At 43.6% G+C, this 12,765-nt stretch overlaps 1 protein-coding gene across 16 annotated transcripts in view; it reads right to left on the reverse strand.

The window, feature by feature from the left end:
- Positions 1 to 549: 549 nt before the first annotated feature.
- Positions 550 to 12,765, reverse strand: part of STAMBP (STAM binding protein) — a 34,702-nt gene continuing 22,486 nt past the window's right edge. For 9 of the 16 annotated variants that reach the window (XR_012422183.1, XR_012422184.1, XR_012422182.1 and 6 more), the window contains 3 exons: positions 4,020 to 4,132; positions 3,248 to 3,347; positions 550 to 1,198 (listed from right to left, as the gene is read on the reverse strand). Coding sequence is in view for 5 of the 16 variants with exons in the window: in XM_045369068.2 (XP_045225003.1) it covers positions 1,142 to 1,198; positions 3,248 to 3,347; positions 4,020 to 4,132 (270 nt within the window). In the remaining 11 variants the exon portion in view is untranslated. Of the gene's footprint in view, positions 1,199 to 3,115; positions 3,348 to 4,019; positions 4,133 to 12,765 lie in introns of all 16 variants that reach the window. The other 7 variants (XR_012422178.1, XR_012422179.1, XR_012422176.1 and 4 more) reach the window with 1 other exon arrangement.

Raw genomic sequence — 12,765 nt, forward strand, 5'->3', positions numbered from 1 at the left:
GAATTCTGATATAGAAGAAATCACTCTTCTCCTGGCCAAAGTATTTACTCTCCTGCCCTCATTCGAGGTGTCACAAATGATACCATTAATTCTAGGCCACCTAGAACACCAGGCTCAGCTCACAGAAAAAGGCAGTATCAACTGCCGCTTCAAGTGTCTTCCTAGGTATTGCCTTAGTCAGAAAAGAACAGCCAACACAGTGAAATTGGTAGGGTGGGGTGGCTGGGAAATGTAATCATTTACTGGAGTGTAACCTGGTACTCCAAACAAAGGCTTTATTATCCTCAGCCAAAAGCATGGAGGGCCTAAGGAGGAAGTGAATGGTTGACCCATTTGAGACAGCACCAAAAGAACAGAGATGACTTCACACCTCTGGAAGACGGCAACAGGCAGATAAAAAACATGGAATAATTAAAAGTGAACTGGGACACACCTTCAGTGTCAGTATATCTCAAATTCCATTTTCCCCTCACCTTTCCAAAACAACCACACCTTTTAACCTGTTTATACAATGCTTGATCAAATGGATCACTCTGGAGCACAAAAACATAAGTTAATTGTTACTTTATTGTAGAGGAAAAATATCCTGAAAACACTTGTTAAATAACAATAATTCCTGACAAAATCACTCTTCAGGATGTGTTAGCCTCACCATCTGGTGAAATGGAGTGAGCTGTCCCTCACCCCAGTAATAAGCTCCATTAATATTGCCATAAACCACAGGAAAATCCAAAAGATTTTCTAAATGGCTTCCAAATTTCTGCATAGATGCCCTTATTGAGCCCAGAGGTAAATATAAACAAATTGACAGATAAATTAGAAGGACAGCTGAGAGGAAAAAAATGTTAACAATTGGTGAATCCAGAAGGAAGGGGATATGGGGGTTCATTATACCATTCTTTCCACTTAATTTCTGAGTTACAGTTGCTTTTGGGTGATCATGTTCTCTTTCTGACTTGTCTAAAAAATATGTTCAGTTATTTCTTTTCAAACCTGAAACAAAATCAACTCTTTCTCAGGTGATGCCCCACTTTCTATTCTGTCTACAAAAACTTCCAAAGCTTTCTAGAAACCTTAAATTAAGGGGCTACAGTACACTGATATGGTTTTGTTGTTCTTGGAAAGTGTTGGACTCAAACGCTCATCGAAGGTCTGTGATGGTCACTGCTCTGTCCACAACAGTCACGTGGCTGCAGCTCTGCAACAGGAAAAAAGAAAGAAAGGTGGAGTCCTAGAAAATTCTGAAAAGTCTTTTTTTTCCCTTCATACAGGGTCTTGCTCTGTTGCCCAGGCTGGAGTGCAGTGGCACGATCTCAGCTCACTGCAACCTCCGCCTCCCGAGTTCAAGCGATTCTCCTGCCTTAGTTTTTCCAGTAGCTGGGATTACAGGCACAGTCACCATGCCCAGCTAATTTTGTGTTTTTAGTAGAGGTGGGGTTTCGCCATATTGGTCAGGTTGGACTTGAACTCCTGACCTCAAGTAATCTGCCTGCCTCAGCCTCCCAAAGTATCGGGATTATAGGCATGAGCCACTGCGCTCGGCCTGAAAAGTCATTTAAAAAAAACCCTTTTTGGCTGGGCGCGGTGGCTCATGCTTGTAATCCCAGCACTTTGGGAGGTCAAGGTGGGCAGATTACGAGGTTAGGAGATCAAGACCATCCTGGCCAACATGGTGAAACCCTGTCTCTACTAGTAAAGAAAAAAAAAAAAAAAAAAAAAATTAGCCCGGCGTGGCGGTGCACACCTGTAGTCCCAGCTACTCGGGAGGCTGAGGTGGGAGAATTGTTTGAACCTGGGGGGTGGAGGCTGCAGTGAGCCAAGATCGCACCACTGCACTCCAGTCTGGCAACAGAGCGAGACTGTCTCAAAAAAAAACAAAAACAAAAACAAAAAAACCTTATTTAAAATGTTCATTCTAGGCTAGTGGTTCTCAGTCTGGAAGCCAGACTGCTATTTAAGTGGTAGTTATGGTAAGAGTCTGGGACTCATTACTATCACCAGTTCCACCTGTACATGGAATCAGTGTTTGCCTATATACCTTTGTTTATTTTTAAAATGTATGTACATTCTAGACTCATTCTTTTTGATGCCTAAGCTTGGGAACAAATAGTGTCATCCCTAAAATATACATTACTTTAAAAGAATTACTGAATTCATCACACTTTTTTGGGCTATGATGTCGCCCAAATAATAAAGTATACCTACTGTCACATGGTGAGAGGAGAATGCTCCCTTTTGGCAACAGGGGTCTTTATAACCGAAAACGTGGGCACTGGTGCCCCAAACCTTTTTTTCTGATTGTGTAGTCTTTGTTTCAACATCCTGGTACTTAGACATTCCAAGGCAGATTGATCTATTTTTGAACAGATTTGTCAGAAAGTTTTTCCTCACGCTCAGCAGAAAACCATCATTCCATGAAGTCTTAGTTGTAGTGCTAGGAGTGACATGAAACATACCCAATCCCTTTTTTCACACATCAACTCTTCTAACACTTGAAGTCAGCTCTCAGATCCTTCCTAGGATTTCTCTTCTAAACATCTCCAGTTCCTTTTAAGTGTCAAGGTTCTTAGTCCCTTTTTCATATTGCTGACTTTTCTCTGAACCCAAAAGAAATAATACTCCATGGCCAGCATGGAGTAATGCAACACCATCAAATCAGATTGGAGGGGCAAATGGAAACATACTGATCTTATCATCAACTAAACTTTTTACTCACAGACCACAGCATAGGGAAAAAAAAACTTTGTAGGAAGGTCGTAAAGCCCCTATGATTTAAGCAAAATTCTACAAATATACTTAATTTACCTATCTTAAGTGGCTTCTCTTTTCCTTTGTATTCAAATCTCTTATTGAAGTACAGGCTTAGAAACTGACATTGACGAAAGGAAAAAGTAACATTTAATAAGCCAGGGACTGCATTAGGTACTTCCTGCACATTACTTCAGTTAATCATCTCAAGAACCCTATAAAGTAGGTGTTGTTATTATTATGCCTATTTTACAGATGGGAAAACTGAGGCCCAGGAAGGGTAAGTAGCCTAATCAAAGGCACACAGTGGCGGAGCTAAGATTCAAATCTATTCCTATCCCACACTGCTTCTCATGTACGTCCTTACTATTGAGATGTGGAAAGGTAAGTGACAAGGCTGGTCTTCTGTGTGGATCAGGAAGGATGATGCATTTCATCAGCTCTGACTGTCCTCCCTGCCTGAAGCACAGCCCCAGTTTCTTCTACATAGATAACGTACACAGAACAGCGGTGGATCCTTGCTGTGTGGGTGAAATCCTTTCTGGCGGCAGGAAGAAATCTCCTCTAGTCCATGGTCAGTTAGTTTAAAGAATCCAGTTCTGAAATTTAAAAAAGGCAGGCTAAGAGTCAAGCAAAGGTGTCCCTCCATCCCAAACACATGCACACACACACACACCAGCATGCACACTCACACACACCAGCATGCACACTCACACACACCAGCATGCACACTCACACACACCAGCATGCACACTCACACACACCAGCATGCACACTCACACAGAGACAGCTTCTGTAGGATGCTGCCTCATAGGTCTCTTCTCTGGTGAATGAATCACAGTTAGAGAATGATTCATTACTGTCATCACACTAGTTTTGCTGGAGAATTCATAGTAAATAATCAAAGTGGGAGTAAAGACAGGATTTGGAATTGAAAAGAAGTGCATTCTGAGATAATGTGTTTGATTTTGAAACTTGCTAATCCAACATAAAACTCTTGACATTCCTATCGCTTCAAGACAAACACTTCAAATTTCTTGTGGACTTTTCTTAGAATAGCAACTAAGTTGTTACTTGGATATCTTTTTGAACAAGCATGATAGATTAATCATGATATGGTGCTTAAAAGGAAGCCCTTTAGAATAACCAATTTATACTACAATCTATGTGTTTTACAAAGAACAAGGCCGCAAGAATAGAGACCTTTTCCCCTGAGGCTTTCTTCCCTACTACCCCCTTGAAACACCCAGAACCATGCCCTTTATACTCACTCCTGGAACTTTGGGGAGCAAACAATGGCTATCGACTCTGGCAACATCATCTGGTAAGAGCAGTGAGTGTGTAGGTCGACACTGGAGAGAAATGCGGTCTGTGTGGGGTGAGTCTGAGGAGAGAAAAAAAGTCAGAGGCCTCTTAGTGAGGATATATGGTAGTCCTTCCTTATTTGCGATTCCCTTTCTGAGGTTTCAAGCTACCCATATCAACTGCAATCTGAAAATATTACATGTGATAAGATATTCTGAGAGAGACCATATTCACATAACTTTTATTACACTGTATTTTTGTAACTATTCTATTATAGTTGTTGTTATCTCTTCCTGTGCCTAATTTATAAATTAAACTTTATTGCCGGGTGCAGTGGCTCACGCCTGTAATCCCAGCACTTTGGGAGGCCGAGGCGGGTGGATCACAAGGTCAGGAGATCGAGACCATCCTGGCTAACACGGTGAAACCCGTCTCTACTAAAAATACAAAAAAATTAGCCGGGCGAGGTGGCGGGCGCCTGTAGTCCCAGCTACTCGGGAGGCTGAGGCAGGAGAATGGCATGAACCCAGGAGGTGGAGCTTGCAGTGAGCCGAGATCGTGCCATTGCACTCTAGCCTGGGTGACAGAGCGAGACTCCGTCTCAAAAAAAAAATTAAACTTTATCGCAGGTATGCATGTATAGGAAAAAAACATAGTATATATAGGGTTTGGTACTATCTGTGATTTCAGGCATCCATTGGGGGTCTGGGCTCATATCCCCTGAGGATAAGGGAGGACTACTCTGCTGTACAACCAAGCCTGGTCTCTGAAGGAAGTAAAGCCAAACAGTTCTCGACAGCTGGGCACAATCTCCTTTGTAAGAAGCCACTTGCAACCATGAGAGGTCCACCTGAAGTTCCTAATAAGTAAGGAAGCTCCTTTCCAGCACTGTAAACAAATATAGCTTAATACCAGTATGTGAAGAGACTCATAATTTCTTTCTTTTTTTAAGTTCAACAGACTTACTATACAATGTGGTGACTACTGTTCATCACAATGTATTATACACTTGAAAACTGCTTAAGAGAGTAGATTTTAAGTGTTCTCATCACAAAAAAGTGATGTAATGCATATGCTAATTAGCTTGATTTTCCCGTTCCACAATATGTGTATACATATTTCAAAACATATAGACTATTGTTATTTGTCAATTAAAAAAAGAAAAAAAAAAAAAAAAAACAGGCTGGGCACAGAGGCTCATGTCCGTAATCCCAGCACTTTGGGAGGCTGAGGGGGGTAGATCATTTGAGGTCAGGAGTTTCAGACCAGCCTGGCCAACATGGTGAAACCACATCTCTCTTAAAAATACAAAAGTTGGCCAGGTATGGTGGCAGGCACCTGTAATCCCAGCTATCTGGGAGGCTGAGGCAGGAGAATCACTTGAAGCTGGGAGATGGAACTTGTAGTGAGCCGAGATCGCGCCACTGCACTCCAGCTTGGGTGACAGAGCAAGACTGTTTGTATAAAAAAGAAAACAAGAAAAAGAAAATGAAAAATATATATGTGCCCATTATACAGTCCTAGGTAACAAGGAATAAAATGAATAAAAGAGCTCGTAGAAATAAGGAGCATAGGCCAAGTGCGGTGGCTCACGCCTGTAATCCCAGCACTTTGGGAGGCTGAGGCAGGCGGATCACAAGGTCAGGAGATCGAGACCATCCTGGCTAACACGGTTAAACCGTGTCTCTAGTAAAAAAAAAAAAAAAAAAAAAAAATTAGCCAGGCATGGTGGTGGGCACCTGTAGTCCCAGCTACTTGGGAGGCTGAGGCAGGAGAATGGCATTAACCCGAGAGGCAGAGCTTGCAGTGAGCCGAGATCATGCCACTGCACTCCAGCCTGGGTGACAGAGCAAGACTCCATCTCAAAAAAAAAAAAAAAAAAAAAAAGAAAAGAAAAGAAAAGAAATAAGGAGTATAAACAATTATTGGAAACTGCAAGAGCTGTCCATGGTGAAGGATACAATGAGAGAGGGGAAGAAGATGAAAATAACTAAGGAAATGAAATAACTTAGATTGCATTGGCCCCAGCAGAATGACAACTAAACAGATGGGGATTTGTCTGAAGAGCAAACATAGGGAGATGCTACAAATGGGGTGGGGGAGATCCCACTTCAATTCCTGGGTAGGTGGATATATGCTCTCACTTACATTGTGCGGAACCATAATTCTGAGATTCTGTAGAGTGTCTGATGAATGATAAGGTGATCTTTTTTCTAATAGAAAGCAACACCATTAAGCCCAGGCAACTGCATGCTGTCCTAGCTCATGGTTATAGATGACGTATCAAATAACCCACCCACCACATTTCATCTAATTCACTCAGACAACCTTCTCAGGGAGAGAGCTCCCAGAGGTCACTGAGGCTGTACTGGACAAAAGTAAACTGAGGACGAAGAGGCTTGGAACTTTCTGGCTTCCCTTGTTTGAAGACAGTGGAAGATGTTAGGCAGCTTGAGCACTCAAGAAAGGGGGAACTGGAGTAGGCAGACAAAAAAGGGAGGTAAACACAAGGGGGAACTTTCCTCTCTGTACTACTCAAAACGGGGACTCTGATCCCACCGGTTTAGAAGATCTAAGGTGCCTGATGGGTTCTGGAATTCCTGGTTGGATGAAAGACTGTAGGCTGCAGAGCTGTGATGTGAGAAGGCATCAAGACATTGGGCCATTAAACTAGGGGGGTATGGAGAGGACCCAGGGACAGAGCTCAAACCTTCCATCTGGGGCATCATTGGGGAAAGATACTCTTCCTCAGTGTTAAAACTCAAAGACCACTGCAAAGTGGGAGAAAAACAGAATTCTGAAGCTGAAATAGACAAGGCAGAAGAATTCAATGCTGTGCCACATTCCAGTTAAACAAATTCTGACCTTTCAAAAGGAAATCAAGATCTGGGTTCCAAGTGTGAAGAAAAGGCCTCCCTGAGGTTGGTGTGTGCTAGCCAGGAGATCAGTGTGGTGGGTCTTGTGGGGTGTGAGAACCGGCAAGGGGAGCCCCATCTCAGATGACAGCACACAGAAACTGGCTTGGAGACCTCCTTCAGAAGCATACCTGCTGCACAAAGATCACCAGACAGTAGGAGTGGAGACAGGCAAAGACATTTGTGTCTCAGGGTTGGAGACAGACGAGGAGGTTGTTTGCTGATATTTCCTGCTCTGGTTCTCCTGTTCTTGAACCAAACTGGAAGAACTCAAGGACTATGATGTTGGATTCACCCAGGGATCCATGGAATCAAAGGTGTTACTGGGGTTGTCATGATGGGCATCCATGGACAAGGTAGATGAGTGTCCTCAACAACTGTGAACGGCACGCAGTGGCCCTTGGAACTTTTCCTAGGGAATTTCTTCTATCTCCTCTAAGAAGTGTTTCTCTCTGGATGATTCAGGTTTTTGTTTTTCAAGAGACTCATAATTTCTAATTGACCATCAAGACTTATTTGGTTCCTTACAAGGTCTCTCCATACCATCGAGTCACCCATTCTGGAACAGAAGGTACATACCCAATATTTCAACATAGTAGAAGTCAAGGACTTAGTAAACCACAATTAGATGAATGATTCTTCTTTCCCACAGAGGTGTTAAAAGGTCAAGCATGAATCAGGTTCTATAGGCAAAGGCTGTCTTGTAGCTAAAGCATCATCCAAGGAAGATATGGGAGGTAGGGGACTACTTGAATTTCAGTGGATAGTTAAACCATACAAAGGAGACCATTCTGTTTGGAAGGAGAACACGATTCTAAAATTTGAGGTTAATCAGTTAAAGCATCACCTAAATGTGCATCCTGATTAATTTGTTTCCATTGTTTGTTTTATTAAGCACATATTTTATATGCAAAACAGACAACCATATAATGACCTATGTTCATCTTAGAGGAGGTGTGATCTTAGGTAACAAAAATGGAAAAAGATCTAGCATGATTCAAAAAACCAACGTTCACTGACAGAAAAGCACAGACAATAAAAACATGCAATTGACTAGCGTTTTCAAACCTGCTGTCCAAAAAAACAAATCTCCTGCGGAGCTTGACAAAAGCCCAGACTCCTGCACCCCATCCCTGGAAAGAACCATCATGAGGGAACACTTTTCTTGAAAGCTCACTAAGTGATTCTTATGTGCAGCCTCATCTGAGAAGCACCATTCCACGGGGTGCTGTGATGAGCTCACTGTGAAAGACGCCTTCAGGACGGGAACGTGTTAGCTGAGTGCAGGCAGCAAATCCACACACAAGTCTTCACGGGACATGTAAGGACTTCAGTGACCACAAAGTTTCTACCTGATGAGAATATAATCCTTTAGGCTGCTAAGGAGCAGTGGCCTGTGCCAACACCACCTTCCATCCCATGGTTAGAGCCCAGGATTCTAACTGGGAGTAAATGTGGGTAGCCAGAAAGATAATAAAGAGACATAAGCACGGACTCAGTAAACAACTATTAAACGGAATCAAAAAACTTTGCCGTGATCCCCTGCTCCTCTCTAACTATTGTACCTTCTCTCCCTCCTTCCTTTCACAGTCAAGTTTCTTGAATGAAAGTTCACTATGTTCACTGTGCCCATGCTGCTGGGGATAGAGGAAGGCACTTTCACAAAGAGAAAACAATATGCCGAAGGAGCAGAAATGAGCAAGGAGGGTGAATGCTGAAGGCAGCCTGGGTGCCTGGATGGGAAATTTTCCCTAGAGGGAAATGGCTCAGATGGGGCTGAGACATGATGAGGAGTGCCTTGACTTCTGGGCTGGAGGTCTGACAACAGTTGGTGATCAATCCATGACCATACAAAGTTTTTGACCTGGGAAGCTGATTTATAGTTGACAAGGTTAAGAAGGAAGAACTGATCTTTTGCATTTTCCTCTGGCCAATTTCAAGATCTGAATAAATCTTACGGTCTGCTTTTCGTTTGTTTTTGAGACAGGGTTTTCACTCTGTTGCCCAGGCTGGAGTGCAGTGGCGTGATCACGGCTCTCACTGCAGCCTTGACCTCCAGTCTCAAGCAATCTTCCTGCCTCAGCCTCCCAAGTAGCTGGGACCACAGGCGTGTGCCACCACAAATGCATAATTTTTTTAAATTTATAGAGATGATGTCTTGCTATGTTGCCCAGGCTGGTCTCGAACTCCTGGGCTCAAGAGATCCTCCCACCTTGGCCTCCCAAAGTGCTGTGATTACAGGTGTGAGCCACCACCTCAGCCTGTTTGTTTTTAATCCCGAATTAGGAAGGAATGGTGCAGAAATGTTATGGAGGAAAAAAAGCTGAACTAGCTGGGCATGGTGGTGTTTGCTTGCAGTCCTAGCTACTCAGGAGGCTGAGGCAGGAGGATCACTTGGGCCCAGGAGTTCAAGGCTGTAGTGCAGTATGATTGTGCCTGTGAATAGCCACTGTACTCCAACATAAACAACACAGTGAGACCTCATCTCAAAATAAATAAATAAATAAATAAATAAGCTGAACTACTATCAATTTAGGCTCTAAATCTGTTCCCAGCTGGGCCCTCACTGATACTTAAAACGCTTTTATTCATTTGTAGCTAAGTTCTACCTGAAGTCTGTACAGAATGATTCTAACCTTTCCCCCATCTCCTCCAGTTTCTAAATCCTCCTTGGTCTCCCTCTTGCTCAACAGCAGACCTAGACTCCAACTTTATTGAGGTCAAGATTGTCTAAAACGTGTTTCCTCAACTCCTCCAGATATCATTTCGAAAATCTCTCTGTATCTTCATTTCTGTTCATTCAATCCTGTCTTGGAGGAATGGATGTTTTTCCCCCTGTGAGATGAATCCCTCTTTGTGCTTCTGATTCGGTCCTTCCTTATCATCACATTACCTTGATTCTCCTGCCCTTTTCCATCTCTATTGTTGGCTCATTGGGCATAAGAACATGTTCAGAAAACTACACACTAGAATGTGGATAAACCGTCAAAATGTTGAGCAAAAGCAGCAAGACACAAATATACATATGGTATAATTCCATTTACAAAAAGGTAAAAGCCAGGCAAAAGTAAACTATAGTGTTTAGAGATACACACTGAAGTGGTGAAATTATAAACGAAGCAAGGGAGAGAGGACTTCCCTCCCTTAGGGCATGCATGCTCCTGACAGCGTTCTGTTTCCTGACCTAGGTAGTGTATGTACATAGATATTTGCTTAATGATTTGTTAAAGTGTACATTTAGTTTCTTTCTTTCCCAAGACCAAGTCTCGCTCTGTTGCCCAGGCTGGAGTGCAGTGGCGTGATCTTGGCTCACCATAACCTCTGCCTCTGGGGTTCAAGTGATTCTCCTGCCACAGCCTCTTGAGTAGCTGGGACTACAGGCATGTGCCACCATGCCCGGCTAATTTTGTGTTCTTAGTAGAGACAGGGTTTCACTATGTTGGCCAGGCTGGTTTCGAACTCCTGACCTCGTGATCCGCCTGCCTTGGCCTCCCAAAGTGCTGGGATTACAGGCGTGAGCCACCGCGCCCGGCCTAAAGTATATAATTAGTTTCTGTGTGCTTTCTTATATATATGTGTTATATTTCAAAATACAAAGCTTTTGAAAAACAAAATCAAAACAAAACACGTTCAAGCCTTTCACTCTGAACAATCAACCAAACATTCTCTCAACCCAGCTTCTCCTTAAACCACCATCCCATCTTTCTCCTTCCCTCTAGAGCTAGGTTGCTCAAAATGGTAGTGTACACTTCATTATCTCCACAACTTTAATCCCTATGACTTATTAAACTCTTACAGTCTACTCCCATTAATGCCTAAAACACACTAAATCGAGGTCCTCAATAATTTGATCAAATCCAGGCCGATCCAAGTCTTCACCATTCTGGAGCTCTCCGCAGCATGTGACATGGTTAACATCCGGAAATTCTTTCTTAAAGCCTTTCTTGGCTGGGCGTGCCTATAATCCCAGCACTTTGGGAGGCCGAGGTGGGTGGATCCCAAGGTCAGGATTTTGAGACCAGCCTGGCCAACATAGTGAAATCCAGTCTCCACTAAAAATACAAAAAAAAGGCCGGGCGCGGTGGCTCAAGCCTGTAATCCCAGCACTTTGGGAGGCCGAGGCGGGCGGATCACAAGGTCAGGAGATCGAGACCACAGTGAAACCCCGTCTATACTAAAAATACAAAAAATTAGCCGGGCGCGGTGGCGGGCGCCTGTAGTCCCAGCTACTCAGGAGGATGAGGCAGGAGAATGGCGGGAACCCGGGAGGCGGAGCTTGCAGTGAGCCGAGATCGCGCCACTGCACTCCAGCCTGGGCAACAGCGTTAGACTCCGTCTCAAAAAAAAAAAAAAAAAATACACACACACAAAAAAAATACCAAAAAAAAAAAAAAAAATTAGCCAGGCATGGTGGCGGCTGCCCGTAATCACAGCTTCTCAAAAGGCTGAGGCAGGAGAATCACTTGAACCTGGGAGGCGGAGGTTGCAGTGAGCCAAGATCTCGCCATTGCACCCCAACCTAGGCGACAGTGTGAGACTCTGTCTCAAAAAACAAAACAAAACAAAACAAAACAAACACCTTCCTCCTGCTATGGCTTCTGTCCCTTAACACTACCCTCACCTTTTTCATACATCTCTTTGCTTCATTGCTAACTACATTCTATGTTCCCTTAGGTGGCCTGTCCCCCAAGTTGCCAGTGAACCTTTTCTTGCTCTAGACTCTTCTCCCCCTTCCAGGGCTTCCAAGATCAGCACTACATAGTGGATTCCCAGAGCCCTCTCTCCTGCTTTGACTTTGCTCCCAAGTTCTAGCCCTACATTGCCAACTGGCTGATAACTACCTCCAATGATTTGATATCTCACCAGTACCTGAAATTCAACTTGCTCAGAACTGAACCCCACTTTCAAATCAAATCCTTCTCCTGGATCCCCTACTTTTGCTTACGAGATGTTCACTGCAAGGCCCCAAACCTCTAAGTCACCATTGACTCTGAGTCATCATTCTCTATTACTCATTTCTCAAATCCTCTGAAATCCTACACTCATCTCCTCCTTCTCAAACACAATGGCATCACCCTAGATCTCATCATTATTAGATTTTTATCAGCACACTAACCTCTTAAATCATCTCCTTGCCACAACCTACCTTAAAACTGTACTTACGTTAAATTTTCTAAAGTATGGCTTTAATCATATCATTGTTCTGCTCAAAAACCTTTAAGAATTCTCCACTTACTAAAAAGTGGAACAATTCTGCCTGTCCACCCCAGACCCTCCAGAACACGGCTCCAATGTACTGCATTAAAACATATCTAGCCGGGCGCGGTGGCTCATGCCTGTAATCCCAGAACTTTGGGAAGCGAGGCGGGTGGATCACCTGAGATCAGGAGTTCAAGACCAGTCTGGCCAACATGGTGAAACCCCATCTCCACCAAAAATACAAAAATTAGCTGGGCATGGTGGCGGGCACTTGTAGTCCCAGCTACTTGGGAGGCTGAGGTAGGAGAATTGCTTGAATCTGGGAGGCGGAGGTTGCAGGGAGCCAAGATCTTGCCATTGCACTCCAGCCTGGGTGACAAGAGTGAAACTCTGTCTCAAAAAAAACAAAAAACAAAAAACAAAAATACATGTCTACCATTGTTTCCTGATATGAATCACAAATCTCAGCGAACTGGTCCCCACAGTGCTCCAGGAACAGAGTCTGCCTCTTCTCTACTTGTCTGCTCCATAAGGAACTTGACCTAGGTCCAGCTTGCCAACATTCTACTAAACCCTATCAGGCATGGTCCCTCCTTCC

Source organism: Macaca fascicularis, chromosome 13, assembly GCF_037993035.2.
Source record: "Macaca fascicularis isolate 582-1 chromosome 13, T2T-MFA8v1.1".
NCBI classification, from domain to species: Eukaryota; Metazoa; Chordata; class Mammalia; order Primates; family Cercopithecidae; genus Macaca; species Macaca fascicularis.